This window comes from Oculina patagonica, chromosome 5 (genome assembly GCF_052425735.1).
Source record: "Oculina patagonica isolate OP01 chromosome 5, crgOcupat, whole genome shotgun sequence".
Taxonomy (NCBI): Eukaryota; Metazoa; Cnidaria; class Anthozoa; order Scleractinia; family Oculinidae; genus Oculina; species Oculina patagonica.
The window spans coordinates 6,503,033-6,520,495 of NC_135762.1; the positions used below are offsets into that span (position 1 = coordinate 6,503,033).

Genomic DNA, 17,463 nt, shown 5'->3' on the forward strand with positions numbered 1-17,463 from the left:
CTCTAAATTCTCTAAATTCATCTATTTAAATTTACTGTAAGAAAATTTAGTTTTTTCAGCAATATAAAATAAACTAACAAAAGAACATCACGGCAAGGGCTCCCCCGCCAAATATATATGTTGAGTACACCGAGAAGCCTGTTCGCAGGCTAACTTACGGCCAAAGAAAATCAGTTCACGGCAACAAATATCGACCCAAATACGATAACCTCCGGGTAAAAAAAATCACCTCAATAAAGCTTACATGTTCTACAGAAGCGGCAAAGCTTTCCTGAAAATATTTAAAGACAGCCGATATATACGGAACTTCTCGCAGAATTAGGCAATAATGCGATTCAGTAAATTTTGTTACCTTACACTTTCGGTTTTTCCTTTACCTCAGCAGCCTTGATTGAAAGTTAGTTTAGCTTCGCTTCAAGAACTTCAGTGCTCATGTCCCTCCACAACGAGTGAAAAATATAGAAAAAGATTTTTCCCCAAAAAACACTTAGATTTTCTAAAGCGTTCCTTGACGTACCGGTTGTGTAGCCGCGGCAAGCCGCAAAAAGCGCGCGAAAAGCGTCTAAAAATCCCGGATGACTATCGCCGCCATCTTGCACGATTCCGGCGCCCGCGAGCCATGCCGCTAGCCAAGTTAACCAAAAAAAAACTCAAATGTTTTTACAATCTTAATATGGATGCTCCGCTTGAGGGGAGTTCCGATAATAGATCAGGCAAACGATCCCAACCTTTTCCATGACTTTTCAAAGTTTTCCGTGACCTAAATTTGCCAACTTTTCTTAGAAAATGTTCAAAAATTATCTTGATTGCGGGTACGTTTTTACCTTTCATTAACAAAAATAACCTGCCTAATTTATTTTGTGCAACAAAACAAATGACCCACACTGAAAATCCATGACTATTCAGGCCTGGAAAATTGAATTCTAAAATTCCATAACTATCCGGATTTTCTATGACCCATACGAACCCTGTATGAAAGGGTGCGAAGGAACGTACCGAGAGTACATTACTCATTACAAGTTCCTTCAGGACAGGGAGTCGGACAAGTAAGGTAAAGGTAGAGTCTGCATACGAGCCTAGAGGCCCATCAGGCCGGAGCTTATCCCGGCTTCCGTAGCATGAAGCACCTAGGTGTATTTCTCCTCCCGCCTCTGGATTAGCCTCCCACGCAGTCGTTCTTAGGGATGATCGTGTGAGCATACCCCTGGATGGGATGCTTGTCCGTTGAAGGGGTTACCCCCAGCAGTAAATTCGCCGGTTCCCATTTATACAACTGGGTGGAGAGGCACTATCAGAGTAAAGAATCTTACCCAAAGAACACAACTCAACGATCCAGCTCGAATTCTTCGAGCTTGTGCATACCGAATGTCGAGAACGTAGCGATTTAATAGTATGCACAAGCTCGAAGAATTCGTCCATTTCGAAAGCAAAATAATTTTAAGAATCGCTTGGCATTTCTAAACAGGCATAAAATATTCTCATTAGGTTACTAAAGTAAATGGAGATATTCATCCATTCATTCGTTTGCGTGAGGTTTTCTGCAGTTTTCTGTTGCAATATTTCTTTCTTCCGGGCTGAGCCAAATTTTTTACAAGTGTCGAGAACATAGCGATCTTATGGTATACCGAAGCTCGGATATTTCGTCAACTAGAAAACCAAAATAATTTTTGGAATCGCTTGACATTTCTAAACAAACATCTGATACTCTCAAGAAGTTTGAAAGATCCTTTCATGCGATTTGGTCTAAAGTATAAATAGCATCGACCGTTTCAAATTGCAACGACCGTTTACGAAAGGGAAATTTGCCACTGCGCCTCCCGTGTCAGACAAGTAACAGACAAAAACAATTTCAGCCTTTGCTATATTTAATCATTTATATACAAGTCATACACTAATCATTTGAGCCACAAAATATTGCTACAAGTGTTTTCTACTGACAACATGACCGAGCAGTCTGCCCGGGTCACCTCATTCGGATTTCAGTAATATCGCATATTATTAATACAATACGTTTGTTACCTTTTTCTCCGTTTGTTTTTCTTAACATCCCCTCACCAAAAAAGCCCCTTACACCTTCAAAGATAGTTTCCTGTCAAATTTCAATCCCGTTCATCCTTTTTTTTTCTTTGGGGGGGGGGGGGGGGAGTGTGATGACGAACGGTTGCAGATTACTGGCCACGATAAAGGCCAGTTACTAAGTTGTTTTAGTTCAAAACGTGGTTCTTAAAGATGGCATTTAAAGTTATATAAAACTATTGTGTTACATAAGCTGTGAAGGACAATGTATCTGGATGTAGAGGACTAAATCACCCCCTGAGTCTCTTTCAACAGCTACAGAAAGCAACGCAGGACAAAAAATATCCTGACTCAAAGGCAGGATGAAGAATTATGCCTTATGACAACAAAGAAAGCTCATAATATGGCTTATAATTATGCAGAAAGGTCATTGCTTGTTTACAAAGAATAGAGATATACTTGAAGGTATTATTATTTTCAAGTTAAAACAAAGTAAATCATAACCTAACAGTTGTTTAGGTCACTAGTACAATATGATATTTTTTTTCTCTGTTTACATGTTTGTGTTTCTTAGTTGTAATCCTGACCATGAAGATACATTAAACACTTGCAAGAGTATTTCATCACATTTCCAAAAATCTCAAACTTCTCCATATATGATATTTTCAACTCTCTTCGCAGTGTTGGAAAATCTGGTGAGACTGATGAAACACTGTTTCTTGTTTTTGATATATCACTTCAAAAATGGTTACAATTGCTTGCAAATGGCACACTGCCTTATTTCAGACCTGACATTTTTTCTTGTTTCATTGACTTATTGTAGATACACACTTATTATTAACCCATGTTGCCTATGATACAACTTACTTCCCTAATTACACACTGACTACCAATTGAAGGCTGTTTTATAAGGATCATACAGTCATTATGATCTATGTTTTTAAGGGAATACTAGTAAAATACAAATTATTTCTGATAGCTAAAATCATTTTTTCTACTACAACTTGGTACAATCTACAATAACTACTTCAAGTAATGGCAAATGATCTATGCCACCTCATTTATTTTCGCCCAAGTACCTGGTACTTTCCAGATATAAAATAATTAGTGGAGCTATACTATAGGTAGAGTCTAAGCATCCGTGGCTGATATCAACTCCAGGAATTAACTGCTGCCAGGAATTCCCCAGTAACGTGGAAAAGTACGGCAGCCTTTCTTAACCCACCACTTGATGTGCAAGTAAACCAAGATGCTGCGGACAAAAATTAACCATCCTGCAAAAACAAATGGTATGTTAGGAGGTATAACTCATAAATTGACGTTCTTATACCTCTTGGCAGAACAGTGTGATGACAATAAAGATGACCAGAAAACATGTTTAAACCTGTTTAAGCCACTAGGCTCATAAGACCTGGCACTCAACTTTAGTTTCTGTAGAATGAAGTGGCTAGGAAAATTGCCACTCCCCCTGGATGGGTTGCTACTTAATTGCAGGTTACTCTCAGCATTCTGACTAGCTACCCCCAACAATTCGCCGGTACCTATTTATAGTCCTGGGCCTAGTTGTTCAAAGTGTGGATAACACTATCCACCGGATAAATCACTATCTAGTGGATAACAGTTTACTATCATACAAAACCTTCTTCGCTATCCACCAGATTTTAATTTATCCAGTGGATAAAATTAACCACCTTTTGAACAACTGGGGCCTGGGTGGAGAAAGGCACTGTGAGAGTACAATGTCTTGCCCAAGGGCAAAAAAAAGTGGCCTCAGTCGGCACTCAAATCCAGGAAACTCAAATAATTGTTCTACCCTTTAGACCACCATCTCTCCCAGCTATGACAATAGTGAAAGGATGAAAGACTGTTCCTATCGGTATCCTATAGATCAGTTTATAATATAATGTTTTAAGATAATATTATTACCCAAGGCAAGGAAGAGCCACCAAATCCAAGACTGAACAACAATCATATCATCATTTGCTGCATTCTGCAAAATTAAAACATTTCATCATCAACTACTTGTTCTCAACATGAAAGCAAGCGCTGTCACTGCTTGATACTGTAATGCATGTACACTGAATTTAAAACATAGAAAATATTTCGGACAAGCTCCTGTTCAGTTTGGATTTACTGCAAGCCTTGTTGCACAATGTAGTACTAAGGGCGCTTTCCATGTGTCAGAACTGGATGGCCAGACGGGTATATTCGAGAAATGAATTTCATTGTTAGTCAGATTTGTCCTGTCAAATCAGTGAGTACATAAATATTATAAATTGTTACAGTGGATTTGTGGGAAAATCTAGTGCAAAAGGCCCAGTTCTGACAAATGGAAAGCCCCCTAAGTGAGAAAACAAAATTGAAATAAAACCCGGGCTTGAAAAAATCTTGAATTCCAGGTTGCCCCTTGAACAAGCAGCTCTCAACTTTTGCTTGCTGGGGACAGTCGCATGCTTGTCTAAGTTTACTTTTTTTGAATAAGTTGGCAGATGACTTCCTGGACCTATGCCCATCGGCCTAATGAGCATGAAAAGTTGCCAGACAGGATTTTTTTTCAAGTCATGGTAACTACTTTTTTGTCTTCAAAAGGAGGGGGGGGGGGATGGGTGGTTAAAGTACTTATTAGAAGGAATTTTGCTTTAATTTTTGGGCTAACATTAGAGAGGTTGTGTCTGAAAAATTAGTAAACCTATTCAAACACAATGATATTAAACACTTTACAGCCAGCAAATGAACATCAAGTCTCTTTGGATAAAAATTATACAACTTCCCTGCTACTGTAGGTTGCATGTGAAAGAGGTGTATTGCAGATGCTGCAGGGGTTTGCATGATACAGTGACTAAGAAAGGCATAAACGTAGATTGTATAAGGTACATTGTACATTGAATGAGTAACCATATCAAAAGAGAGACTCTTACCTTCAAGATGAGAACCCACTTTACCACTGAGAGTCCAAACCCAGATATTGCACCATACCTCCCAGCCACAGTCTTGGTCATGCAATATGCAGCAAAGAATCCCAACCAGTTGAAAACAAAAGCAACTAAAACAATACAAAAACCAAAACTTTTAGCTGTAAATTTCTGTTTTTCTGTTTTATTCTTGTAATTTCTTAATTTGAAGACATCAGCATTATTGCTGTACAAAAATAAAAATTGAAATAAAGCTTTGATTGATTGAACTCAGTGATTAAATTTTTGAGATTGTAAATGTGTGTGCATACTGAAGGCAGTTTCATACTCCATAAAAACACACAAAAAACAAGAGGAAACAAAATGATTTTAATGATGAAAGACCACTTAAATTTGCATCAGGGTTTCTCTATAGTCTATTTCTCTTGACCTAACAATACATGAACATGTTGACAAAGAGGGCAAAGCATGAAATACACATTTGAGCAGTGGGCTGCAAAATAAACACAATCACTTACTGATAAAACAGATCACAAAAAGCCAGTCATTCCCAAGAGCAACTTCTGCAAAAAGGAATGAAATGATAAAAATTGTCAGTTGTGTCATTAAAATAACAAACTAGAACACTGACAAAGTTATCCGATACAACGTTTATACCATACAGTAAATAACTGTTACAATAAATACGTCCTCGAAAACATTTTTAAGCTTACCTATTCCACCATCAATCAGAAGTGCATTCCTTTCCACCTACAACAGAATTTGGCCATACATGTTATCATATGTGTACATCACTGATTAGCCTAATTTAATCACTGCAGCAACATTACAATATGTATTTACCAAACTTTTACTACTGCATATACATGTAGATCATGCATGACTCACCAAATCATCATGTTGTTCTTTGACCCTTTCAGCTTCTTCATATGTTGGCAGTTTGGCAGCAATGTCATACGATGGTGGCAGATCAGTATCTGAAAGTAGTCAGATATTACCCTACACTTTAGAAAGACAAAGTCTTGTCAGAAATGGTCCTAAATCTCTGATCTAATGTAAAAGCCCGCTAACTAGTAAGAACTTATTGTTTTTCAGGTTAGCCTAAACAGGTTCTTACATAAAAGGTTATTAACACAAATTTACACAAAATCACAAAAAAATCACACCTAAGCGCGTTTCTGCTTTATGAAACAATTTTATTGTGGGAAACCCAACTAAACTGAAACATGATGCCGACGTTTGTCGGCACGTGCGCGTGCAGTATAAATAAAGCATTGACTGTGATAAAAAATGTGAGAATACTCGATGCATCAGTGAAATATTCCTAGCTAGTGCTGCCTTGAGTTATAGAGTATTTTCCTGTTTCAAGTAATTTCTTAGACCTAGTAGAACCTGAGATAAATAAATATCTCAGTGATCTGTTGAATTCACGGCGGCGGCGCTAATTAGTGGAACGTGATGAAAAATATAATTGTCGGCACGCATGTAAACAAAACATCGACCGGTGCGGGTAATCTGCCGTGCGGGTAAACGGCTGGAAATTACGGTAGGCTAAATAGGTTCTTACAAAAATGGTATCTAATTTGCAAATTTGGTATCTAAATTCATCAATTAACTTCTATTAATATACAATCTTCGTTCACTGTCCAAAATCCACGCGCGCAATTGGTTAAAATACATCACGTGATTTTGCTTTACCTGTCGTCAGCAAACTCCGACAGTGCAGTATTGACAACAATGCACAAAAATCGTGCATTATTGAAAATGTCTTCAGCTTCAAGGCTTGTAGAAGTGGATGAAAAATATATTCCTCAAATTATCAACGATCCAATACCAAACAAAATCGAAGAGGATAACACCCTGAAGCGCTTTCATGTTCAAAGGTAAACTGCAGCTCAATAAATACATTTTTGTGTGCGGTTGACTTGCTTGTTGCTTGATTGTGAAAGCTATCGGTCCACTTGCTTTGAACAAGCTTCTCGCTGACTGTATTTATAAATGACCACAGCTGATGAAAGATTTTTTGAACCATTTTAAGCTTTATTTCTGTACGGCTTATTTGTGATTTTTATATTATCGATGTAATCCCGTGTAATTATGCATGTACTACTACACTTCTTATTTTTAAACATTAAGCTTATGGTTTGAAGTTCGATGATCGCTTGCAGTGTACTCAGATTGTATATTAAAAGGGTTAGAGTCTGTCCGTTCGTGTTTTGTTGACAAATACATGCACTTGCTGGCCTCACAATGAACTCGAAATTTTCAATACTGCACGAGGCGTTCTCGTTCATTGTGCGGCCAGCGCGTGCGTGTATTTGTCAACAAAACACTCGCAACAGTCTCTAACCCATAAATAGTTACTAGCATAAAATTGAAACCTAGTGACATTACCTGGAGCACTATCCTGTTCACCACTAGGCTCATAAGGGGGAGGTGGTGAGTACAGCACGGCATCCTCACGTGGTGGAGCTATTGTCAAGGTAACAGGAACAGCAGGGGGAGAGGGTGGCTCACTGGTGGCCACCTGAAATACATGTACAACAACAAGTATTTTGAACATTGCATACATAAACAATTTCATTGTAACTGAGATGTGTTATCACACAGTTCTAGAACCAATACTGTTCCAATACAATACCAAAACAGTGCTAACACCATTACCAACACAGCTAGCAATACATGTGCAGTGGTTATCTCGAATTGCCAGTTACTTCAAACTAAAACCTGTATCACTCGAATTTGCCCTTCAGTCATTTGCTATCAGCTTTTTCAAACTCCCACTTTTTCGAACTATTTTTGGTTTCCCCTGACAGTTCAAAATAACAGGGTTTGACTGTACATACAGTAACAAACACAATTACCAAGACAGTACTAATGTCATTGCCGAAAGTCACCAATACATATCATGTACATACAGTAACTAACACAATTACCAATACAGTACCAAAATATTTACAAACACCTACAATAACTGACACAGTTACCAACACAGTATCAACACTGTATTACCCTGTACCAACACAGTATCAACACTGTTCCAATACAGTACCAACACATCACCAATACATCATCAGGTTTTCTTGGCAATAACCAGGTACCCATTTACATGCATTTGTGAGAATAAAGTACATTGAAAAAATAACACAGAACAGAATACTTTTAATCCTTCAATGAATTATCCATTAGACTGCAATATCTCCTAACTACAGATCAAAGGTACAATGTACGCTGTATATTTGAATTTTTTTGTTTATACAAGTTTGAGAAAGTTGTACTCACAGCTGTCGAATCGGTTGCTGTGCTGCTATTTTGCTAACGATGTGCCATCATGAAAGGATAAAATGTTTAAAAAAAATGTCAAATGTTTATGTTGCCTAATAAAACAAAACAGGATACTGAAAATGCTCAAACTTTTGACCTTTCAATCTCAAGTCCAATCAGTTATTCATTAGACTGCAATACCTCCTAAGTACAGATCAAAGGTATATTTAGAATTTTTTATTTACAAAAGTTTGAGAATTTTGTACTCACAGCGGTTGAATCGGTTGCTGTGCTGCTATATTGCTTACAATGTGCAATCATGAAAGGATAAAAAGTTTAAAAATGTCAAATGTTTAAAACAAACGTTACATGTATGTACAACTGTAATAAAAAACTTTTTTCTTTTATCCAAAGCACTACTTTTAACAATACCACTTGATTTCCTTACTAGGAAAACGCATAGACATAGACACAAGAAGAATTAACAATTTTATCTTCCTTTGATTATGCTTATTCCTACAAGAACATTTCTGCTTGAGCATTTATGCTTGAGTTCATGCTTATGCTTGTGCATATGCACAGATAAAACCAGATATTTTAACCAAATGTGAACCACTTAACGTTTAATATTGCTTTTTATTAAAAACTAGTAATGGTATATTGCAATTCCTCCATTCTGATTGGTTAACAGGCAATGGTATATGACCTCATATACCACTGAATGGTAGCCGATACGCCTCAACAAAAACAGCTGGGGAGCTCAAATATTGCAATTCTTTGGGCGTTTTTAATAAAACAATTATTCCACTCGGGCTTGTTGGATATGAGATCGTTATAGCCGAGGCGTGGTAGCGCCAAGTTGGCTATCTACCATCTCATATCCAACTCGTGCTTGTGGATTAATGTTAAATAGCTGACTCATGAAAGTTTGGGGAAACATGAAGAAGCTACAGTGGAACCCCGATATAACGATCTTCGATATAACGATATTCCCGATATAACGATGAATATGTTATGTCCCGGCAAAAGTAAAATGTATGGGACGGAACCCCGATATAACGATTCCTCGATATAACGATATAATTTTACTGCCCGCTTGGCATATCGTTATATCGGGGTTCCACTGTATTGGTCTATTGCCTCCTGTTCCCACAGCATTTCTTATTCTCCCAAACTTCCACTCATGTTTCTATAACTGTCTTCTATTTCTTAATTAGCACAACTACTAGGACCCATATTCAGGATATGAACTTGACAACAATATTACTTGTCACTTCTCAAATATAACTTTGACAGTTTTAACTCTCCAAATTAAAATTAAAATGCCATCATCGTTTTTTTGGACGTGTCAGAAGGTTAATAAATTAGTTTCAGTAGTTATCAACAGCAACATTCCTACATCACATTTTCCAGAAAGGTGGGAAAAGAAAGAAAAGTTCAAAATATTTCAAGTTGCCCCTTACATAAACCAAAAAAAAAATCTGTTAGACCATGTAATAAAAAGAACATTACATGGTATCATGTCGATATGACTTATCAGCAACTGCACGTCTCATTTTGCTTTTTTGTTTTTGTTTTGTTTTTTTCTTCTATGCTGTTATTATTATGAGAAAAAATATTGATTAACTGAACTAAAATGAACTATAAACTCAAGTTCAACATTGTTCTAGCCAGTCATTTATATTACGTAACTTAAACCCATTCTTGTAAAGAATATAATATTCGAAAATATTTGGTGCCACGAGATCGTAAATGTACTCGTGAGGTTTACATTTTACAGGTGGCAAACTTATTATAAACCACACAACATTTACGCATGTTCAAGTAAAAACTACAGCAAATATCATGATCATATTTACATTTAAAATCATGAAAAAGCAGCAGGAAGACAAGAAATATTTGCATTTTCGGTGAAGAATTAGCTTTTATGGATGGTAATTAGGTAAATCTACCATATCGTTTCAAAATTTTACCGTTTTTTGAACCAAAAAGGATATTAAAAGGTGAAATCGAAGCTAAATAAAGATCTAAACGAACAACAATTAAGTGAACAAACGATTTACATACCGGCTCGTAACGTTGATTTGAGGCCATCACGGGCTTCTTAGGAAAGCCTAAAAGCTTTCCAGTTGTTTGGTGTCTTAACTTTTACCCTGCCTTCTTTTCTCGAATGAAAACAAAACAACAAATTCGCCAAAACTGGCAACCGCGAATCAATATGGCGACTCGAACAAGGGAAGGAACCCCTGAGACTCGTTTTGAGGAGATTAATGACGTCACAATAATTCCTTGTTTACGACACAGGGTAGGCTCACAGGGTACCCTCACAGGGTACCCATTCTTGTCTGACCCATATTGCCCCTCAACTGCAAGTATTGTAACCCCCCTACCAAAACATTATAGTAAAAGCAAGAAAACAGAACATGTAGCTAAAGGATAAATGAGGCAAGAGAGAGGAAAGTGTTTCATGACCCTGGCCGCTTCCCCAGTCATCTCTTCCGTTTTTTCTTTCATGTTCACCCTAGCGTACAGCCGTCAACTCACGCAGGCCATATAAACAACTAATACAAGCAAGGCTGTCTGTACGGTTTTTCTTATAAACTTTAATTTCCAACATTTCGTTAGACAAGGCCTGACTTCTTCAGGGAATGAGCTACACTGAAAAGAAAACGTTTCATTTTTTTCAAAAATTCGAAAATTCTGGAAAGAACTTAGCTCATTTTTCGGGATTTTTGTATCTAAGGGTACATTCATTTCTAGTTGGGATGATCCAGGCCGGACCAATGTTCCAGTATCACTCGGATCATGATTCATGATGCATCAAAGTTGCAGTCCCTTGCAGAAGTAACGCAATGGTCCCTGACCCGTGACACGAGCTCAGAGTGCTCGGTACCCAGACTTCTTTTTGATGCCGGCCGGGGATTACAGCAAATTCAAGATGACGGTGCGAAATCTTCCATCTTGGGTTGCAGTTTGGCTGTGTATTACGACCACTACGGTCACGATTGACTCTTTGTTTATACTTTTGCGACCTCATACACTACCTGGAGGAAAATGGAACTACCTTTTTCAACCATGTAAGCGTTGCATATACCTTTCTGATCGGCTGCCTGCCCCTTCTGCAAGTTTCCAACTGATTGTTGGTTTAAACAACAATTAAGCTTATAGACTTTAACTGTACAAGACCGTAAAGAATGTTGCTTTATATACACTGTTGTTGTTGTTCCTACAAAGCCAAATGTTAGAACAATATCAGATCTCAGCAAGAATGCTCCGTTGAAGTAAGCCATAGTTAGCTTACGTTTTATACTGAATTCATGAATTTCATCAATTCTACCTTATTTGATTTTTGTTTGTTTCAGACAACCTCTACATCCAAGTTGACCCAATATACAAAGATACCAATGATGCATTTGGCATTGGACAAACCTTGTAAGTTTACACCAATATCAATGGAAGAAGGGGGTGGGGTTGTGGGGGGATGTAAGAACCCAGAAATGAAGGGAGCAGGACTCTACAGAAAGCCAGAGAATAGATTATTGCAGGAAATAAAATTTCCATGGTGGCAGAAACCGAGAGAGATAAGGAAAAAGTCTTCATCATAGCATAATATTTTCCAATATAAAAAGTACCTAGAGCCCCAGGGGGGGGGGGGGTAGTCATGGGAAGTCCCATGAAAGGGGTAAGATTAACCTTGCCTGTCATTTCACCCAGGGGTGTAAATTATGGATTTTGGCCTCACATCTTGTGTAGGGTTGCCAATGAAGAATAAATATTATAATAGCGTGTTGGCAACTTCTACACCAATCAGGTATGAAAAAGGGTCTATTTTGGGGTCAACAACTGGGAGGCGCGGCGGCCTAATGGATAGCGCGCTCGCCTCCGAGTCAAATGGCCCGGGTTCAAAGCCTGGCCGGGGCGCTGTGTTGTGTTCTTGGGCAAGACACTTTACTCTCACAGTGCCTCTCTTCACCCAGGTGTATAAATGGGTACCGGCAAATTTACTGCTGGGTGGTAACCCTGCGATGGACTAGCATCCCATCCAGGGTGGAGTAGCAATACTCCTAGTTGCTTAATGCTACGGAAACCGGGATAAGCTCCGGCCTGTATGGGCCACTAGGCTCGAAGCAGACTTTACCTTGAGGTCAAGAACAGCTTGAACCACATGTCATGTTGACATGTCAGTTACGTCAATGTAATAACTGTCTGTTATCTGTTATTAGCATTATTAATACTCTAGGTGGTTATAAGTTATCATTCAAATGGAGAATTATTAATAGAAAGGATTTTGTCATAAAATTCATTTTGTCATTCTTTTAGGATGAACCTGGTTGAGGTGTTCATTAACATCATCACCGTAATAATGGTGAGTAAATACATCTAGAACATTTTAGAAAAAAATTGTAGGTATTACACTTTTCTAATCACTTACAATGTTGATTGATTTCTTGTGAGAATCAACTACCAGCAGGAGCTCTTACTACTTAAATCATTTTATTATACATTTCAAACCCGAACTCATCATTTGTTGTTTAACTGCGGGAGGGGGGGGGGGGAGTGGAGCTGTTTCTTTTGGGGAATGTGAAATCTTTCCACCTACAAAATTAAAATGAGTTGACCTCAAAGGCTGAGCTATAAATCATAAGGTCCCCCTCCTAGAACCCGCCGGCCACCCTACATGCCTGCCATGTGGAAGACCGCTGACTAGTACTGTTTTGTGATTGACTTAACCTAAATTACATTTAGTCACATTTAAAGTTGTTTTTTTTACTATTGTATTTTTTAGCATGTCAGAGGCAAATCGTCACTTGCAGTACTCCTTGCCTTCATGGTATCTGTAATGACGCTAGCCAAGACAGTGTTATACATGTTGATCTGCACTCCTCTCTGTGGGGGACAACACTTTGTGAACTACCCTGACTTGAAGAAGTTGATTCTTGCCTTTATTTTACCAAATAGTTTCTGGATACTTGTTCCTTTCCTCTGTGTGGTGGCCACAGGAAGAATAATGTTAGAATACATGGAAAGTGGTGAAACAAAGGCAAAGAAACTGAAATCTCGTTAATGCTATTGGAGTCATAACCTTGAACATTTTTACAAACACTATTTTATTATTATTTTTTTTTTAATATGTATTACATTGGTTACACCCTGTACAATATTATAGGTGTCCTACATAATGTATTGAGACAGAGAAGTCGTCAAATCTACGTTTTATTCTTTTTATACAGAAGAAATTACAAGCTGTTAATGACTGTTTAAAACTTTGTAAAGTTCTGCCTGCAGTAGCCTCCCTGCAGGCAACTCTACCGTTGAGGGAACCCTAGGAACAGGGAAAGGGAGGTGAGCAAAAAAGACAAGGAACAATAAACATTCCTAGTCTTTTCTCAGCAGCGGGGGCAACATATGAAGCCGCAAGTGATGTAAATTATATACTGGGGCAGATCGATCGAGTGATTCACCTGGTATACCAGCGGAGCTAGTAACAACAAACCCAGAGACATTCAAAAGCATGCATATCATGATAAAACAACATTTCAATCGACAAAACAGACTAAACAACGACTGGTCGACTTCCACTATATTGAAGGGCTAAGCCTGAAACATCTGGAATTTTATCCCATATTGTTTTTATTGTTTTTATTCACATATTGTTTTTGTAGAGCAAGGTAGCATAGAATGCAAAATTTTGATATTTTTTTAGAAAGAGCACTACACTGGCAGGCCATAATGTTATATATTAAAAATTTCATTCTCACTGAAAAGTCATTGATAATAAAATTATTATAAAGTTACATTGGAGTTGTCAAATAATCTCATTTCCAACAGTCTTTCACACCAAAACATTTCTGGGGAAGCATACTGACCTCATATTTTTAAAACACTGGATCCTCCAAGGACCTTGTCTTTTTTAGTATGGTTTGACTACATTTGTAACCAATAAGCTTTTGGGTTGAGTTAATGGCGTTTGGTACATAACAAAGTAGGGGGGTCTGGGGGCATGGTCCCCCAGGAAAATTTAAATTTTCAGAACCTCAGGAATGTTATTTTAGGCATTAATTTATTCTGGCAAGATTTTTTACTATCACAGAAGCCCTCCTTACAACGCTTAAAAGTATAATTATTGTCAGTGACCCCACCTTACAGACCATATTTTTTGGCTGGCCCTCACTTTGAAGCCATTTTTTTCATGGCCCCCCTCAAATCCCACCAGCCCCCCTACCTCATAAAAAATGAACGGTCCCTTAGCAAGTAAGAGATAAGATAAGATAAGATAACTTTATTTATAGCCCACCCATTAGTTTTTGCGCGCGCTCATTGGACAAAACGCATCATTTTGACAAAATCGGATGACGGGTATCAGCGATTATTATTCAACCCATGCGCGCGCTGCCCATATATGGTCAAAATGTAAACGATATCTGTCATCCGTACATAACAGATATCCTGCGATATACGTAGGTTGCGAAGATTCGTCGGAAATCTTGCAAAGCGCTGCATAATTACAGTTTTTCTTTCTGCAAGATGTGTTTCGTTGACAATTTGTTGAATAATAAAACAATTATCCTGCTCAATCTTGCGGAATATCGTCTGATTTTAGCCAACTCGGCCTACGGCCTCGTCGGCTAAGTATCAGGCGATATTCCGCGCGATTTCGCAGGATAATTGTTAAATATACCCCGTCCGATTTGATATCCGTCGCCCGAGTTTGTAGGCAAGCACAAAACAAACGAATGAAGTCGCCTTATTCAATTCTAACTTTTAATGAAATCACAGAGTTAAAAAATCACGTAAACCAATCAACTTACATTTGTTTCAACTACAGTTACGCCGGTTTATCACGTAGGTTTTTTCATTTACATTTAATGGCGATAAAGCGCGTTGTAGAAATTAATCGGAGGGTTATAAAATAAATAAACCCCTTTCTGGCTTGCCGGTATATTGGAGGATAATGCCCTTGGCTGAAAGATTGTCCTCAAAATTTCACAGTTGCCCTCAAAGCTTCGCTTCTCGGCCAACTGTTCATTTTTCGACAATCTTTTAGCTTCGGACATTATCCTCCAATATACCAGCCGCGTGAAGGGGTTTATTTACTAATTATACACGGTTTTCCATCAGTCAATTAAGTTACTGGACTATCTAACTTACTACAAAAATTTAATAACAACAAATTCAAATAACAAAAAAAAAGAAAAGTCTGCTTCTCATGGAGGCCGTGTCTAAAATTTACTTAAAATTTAGATATTACTTTAAACTGTGCCGACTTAATTTAGATTTGAAATCGGCCAGTGAAGATGCTTGTCTTAGGTCTATAGGTAAGTTGTTCCACAACTGAGCTCCGCTGTACGAAAAACTTTTTACTTTTGTTGAAGTAAGTATGAAATACATTTTGCAATGATATAGCTATAGGTTAAACTTTGGAACATTTTGCATTAATTTTGTTTACTTAATTACTTGGTTGTGCCTCATACTTCTCCATGCACTTATCGCACGTTCTAAAAATTCCTGTGTGCTTATATAACTTAACAATGCACTCTGGCCGTTTTTTATTTCTTAAGTAGATGGAAAATTTAACTGGTAATTCCAGTGCCTTGTTCCCAGGCATCCACAAGATAGAACATGAATTTGCTCTCCATGTTCGGCCCTCTTTTTCCCGGTGGAAAGCCTGTGTAGGAGGCAGGTAACTCCACATGTTAGGCTACTCCCCAGCCAACCTTAACTCATTTGTTATACACCTATTATTTTTACACCCGCTTTCATCGTCTTTCGACATGCTGTTTGAAATGCGCCAATGAAAACTGTGCATTTCAGTGTTGGAAGTTCAGAACGAGTCATGCTAGTGGGCTGTTATTGGCAGATTTCGACCCATCTCGTTTGTTTAGAAAGTGGATAGAAAGATAGAAAGCCACTATGCACGTAACACTGAAAGCTGCCCATTGTCGCCCATTGTGGGAAATTTCGACCGTTTTAGTGGATTTCTCACAAAATTTTATTGGAGTTAAGTCAGTTTTGTGACCATTTTTTGACACTTCGTACGCAGTTCGTCACGCGTCCCTCCTCCGCGGCAATGCCAACCCCTAAGCTCTCCCGTTCATAAGCCCACCCAGAACCCTTACGAAGTCACCTCCTGGCGAAGTATATTTCGCGGGTCTCCGATCGCGGTGTTGACCTCATTTTTCCCGCAGATATCCACGTGTGTACGGAAACTTTTATGCGTGCAGAAGTGACGCGATCGATTCGAAGAACCCTGACCCATGATTCATTGCGCGAGTTATTCTGAGCACAGTAAATTCAAGATGACGGTGCGAAGTCTTCCATTTTGGGTTGCAGTTTGGCTCGGTATCACGAGTGTTGTGTTCGCGATCGTCTTTTCATTTGTGCTTCTGTGACCTCATACATTACCTGGCGGGAAATGGAACTACCTTTTCAAAGCATGTAAGTTTAAGTTCACAGCTTTACAAAAAATAGTGGTTTTAATACCTCGGTGAAAAATTTTTGTTGTTTTTCTTTTCTCTGTATTGTTTCGAGGTTCTTTGTTGTCTTGGTCGTTTTCTACTTTGCGTCACTGGTGAAGAGTTTTACAGGTTTTTATACCGAAGATGAGCCAAAAGTAGACAAAATTTAATGATCCTTTCTCCCCGAGAGGCAGTGTGCGCGTTGCACTTCTCCTTTTGCGCTTTTTTGCCTCTTTCAGTATCTAGCTATTTTTGAAGCTCCACATCTAAACTGAGCGACCAAGGAGCAACCCCTACGACCTAAAGAGGCATAGACTGTTCGACTTTCACCGTAATGGTCTTCAATTTGTCTTCTAGTTTTTGTTTTTGAAGTTAGTTTTTTTAATGAATTTTTTTTACAAGACTGACTAAAGCTGCGTGATCCCTCCTAGCCATCCGAAGCCAAACACACTTGTTGACAGTTCAACGCTCTAATATAGCATGCAATTGTTAATAGAATAGATCATTATTTTTAGGTTTTCTACAACACAGATACATATTTTGGCCGTTCAAAAATCTGTTAAAATCCGTAACAAAGCCCATTTAAAATTAGTTAGGAAAAGGCTTTTACACCTTTGGAAAGCAAGAGTTTTACAAAATGTGACACTCTTGCAGACTGCTTTAATAGAGTCTGTCATTTTGGCTATACTGCCGTTTTGTTCATGTTGTGGTAGTACAACTGTAATGCCGACATCCGTTATTGCAAACGATTCCTTAGCTTAGGACGCCTCAGGAATCTCAGGCTCATGATACGAAGAGTGTAATACAGTCAAACC

The 17,463-nt window shown here is 38.3% G+C and overlaps 2 protein-coding genes across 4 annotated transcripts; one reads left to right on the forward strand and one right to left on the reverse strand.

Annotated features, from left to right (window-relative positions):
* Window positions 1-1,847: 1,847 nt before the first annotated feature.
* Window positions 1,848-10,439, reverse strand: LOC144653910 (NEDD4 family-interacting protein 1-like). 3 transcript variants are annotated; one of them, XM_078514053.1, is made up of 9 exons: window positions 10,260-10,439; window positions 8,211-8,243; window positions 7,323-7,455; window positions 5,817-5,905; window positions 5,642-5,678; window positions 5,447-5,491; window positions 4,935-5,059; window positions 3,943-4,006; window positions 1,848-3,290 (listed from the first exon to the last, which is right to left on the reverse strand). In XM_078514053.1, exons 1-9 carry the CDS (start codon window positions 10,284-10,286, stop codon window positions 3,181-3,183), a joined length of 663 nt encoding a protein of 220 aa, XP_078370179.1. In that variant the 5' UTR covers window positions 10,287-10,439; the 3' UTR covers window positions 1,848-3,180. The 3 variants fall into 3 exon arrangements, with proteins under 3 accessions (XP_078370179.1, XP_078370178.1, XP_078370180.1); XM_078514052.1 differs by lacking the exon at window positions 10,260-10,439 and adding an exon at window positions 8,463-9,280; XM_078514054.1 differs by lacking the exon at window positions 8,211-8,243 and having other exon boundaries at window positions 10,260-10,435.
* A 520-nt stretch (window positions 10,440-10,959) lies between these two features.
* Window positions 10,960-13,987, forward strand: LOC144653917 (uncharacterized). Its single transcript, XM_078514059.1, has 4 exons — window positions 10,960-11,269; window positions 11,555-11,624; window positions 12,513-12,558; window positions 12,979-13,987. The coding sequence occupies exons 1-4, from the start codon at window positions 11,101-11,103 to the stop codon at window positions 13,255-13,257; spliced, it is 564 nt and encodes a 187-aa protein (XP_078370185.1). The 5' UTR covers window positions 10,960-11,100; the 3' UTR covers window positions 13,258-13,987.
* Window positions 13,988-17,463: the final 3,476 nt, after the last annotated feature.

What these genes read in the sequence shown, in the direction of transcription:
- LOC144653910 (XM_078514052.1), bottom strand. Translation starts at nt 8,513, where the DNA reads ATGATTGCACATTGTAAGCAATATAGCAGCACAGCAACCGATTCAACC. An exon ending in CAGCAACCGATTCGACAGCT is followed by an intron (nt 7,456 to 8,210) that starts GTGAGTACAACT and finishes CATGTATTTCAG; the next exon opens with GTGGCCACCAGTGAGCCACC. An exon ending in TGAACAGGATAGTGCTCCAG is followed by an intron (nt 5,906 to 7,322) that starts GTAATGTCACTA and finishes GACTACTTTCAG; the next exon opens with ATACTGATCTGCCACCATCG.
- LOC144653917 (XM_078514059.1), top strand. Translation starts at nt 11,101, where the DNA reads ATGCCGGCCGGGGATTACAGCAAATTCAAGATGACGGTGCGAAATCTT. An exon ending in GAACTACCTTTTTCAACCAT is followed by an intron (nt 11,270 to 11,554) that starts GTAAGCGTTGCA and finishes TGTTTGTTTCAG; the next exon opens with ACAACCTCTACATCCAAGTT. An exon ending in TTTGGCATTGGACAAACCTT is followed by an intron (nt 11,625 to 12,512) that starts GTAAGTTTACAC and finishes TCATTCTTTTAG; the next exon opens with GATGAACCTGGTTGAGGTGT.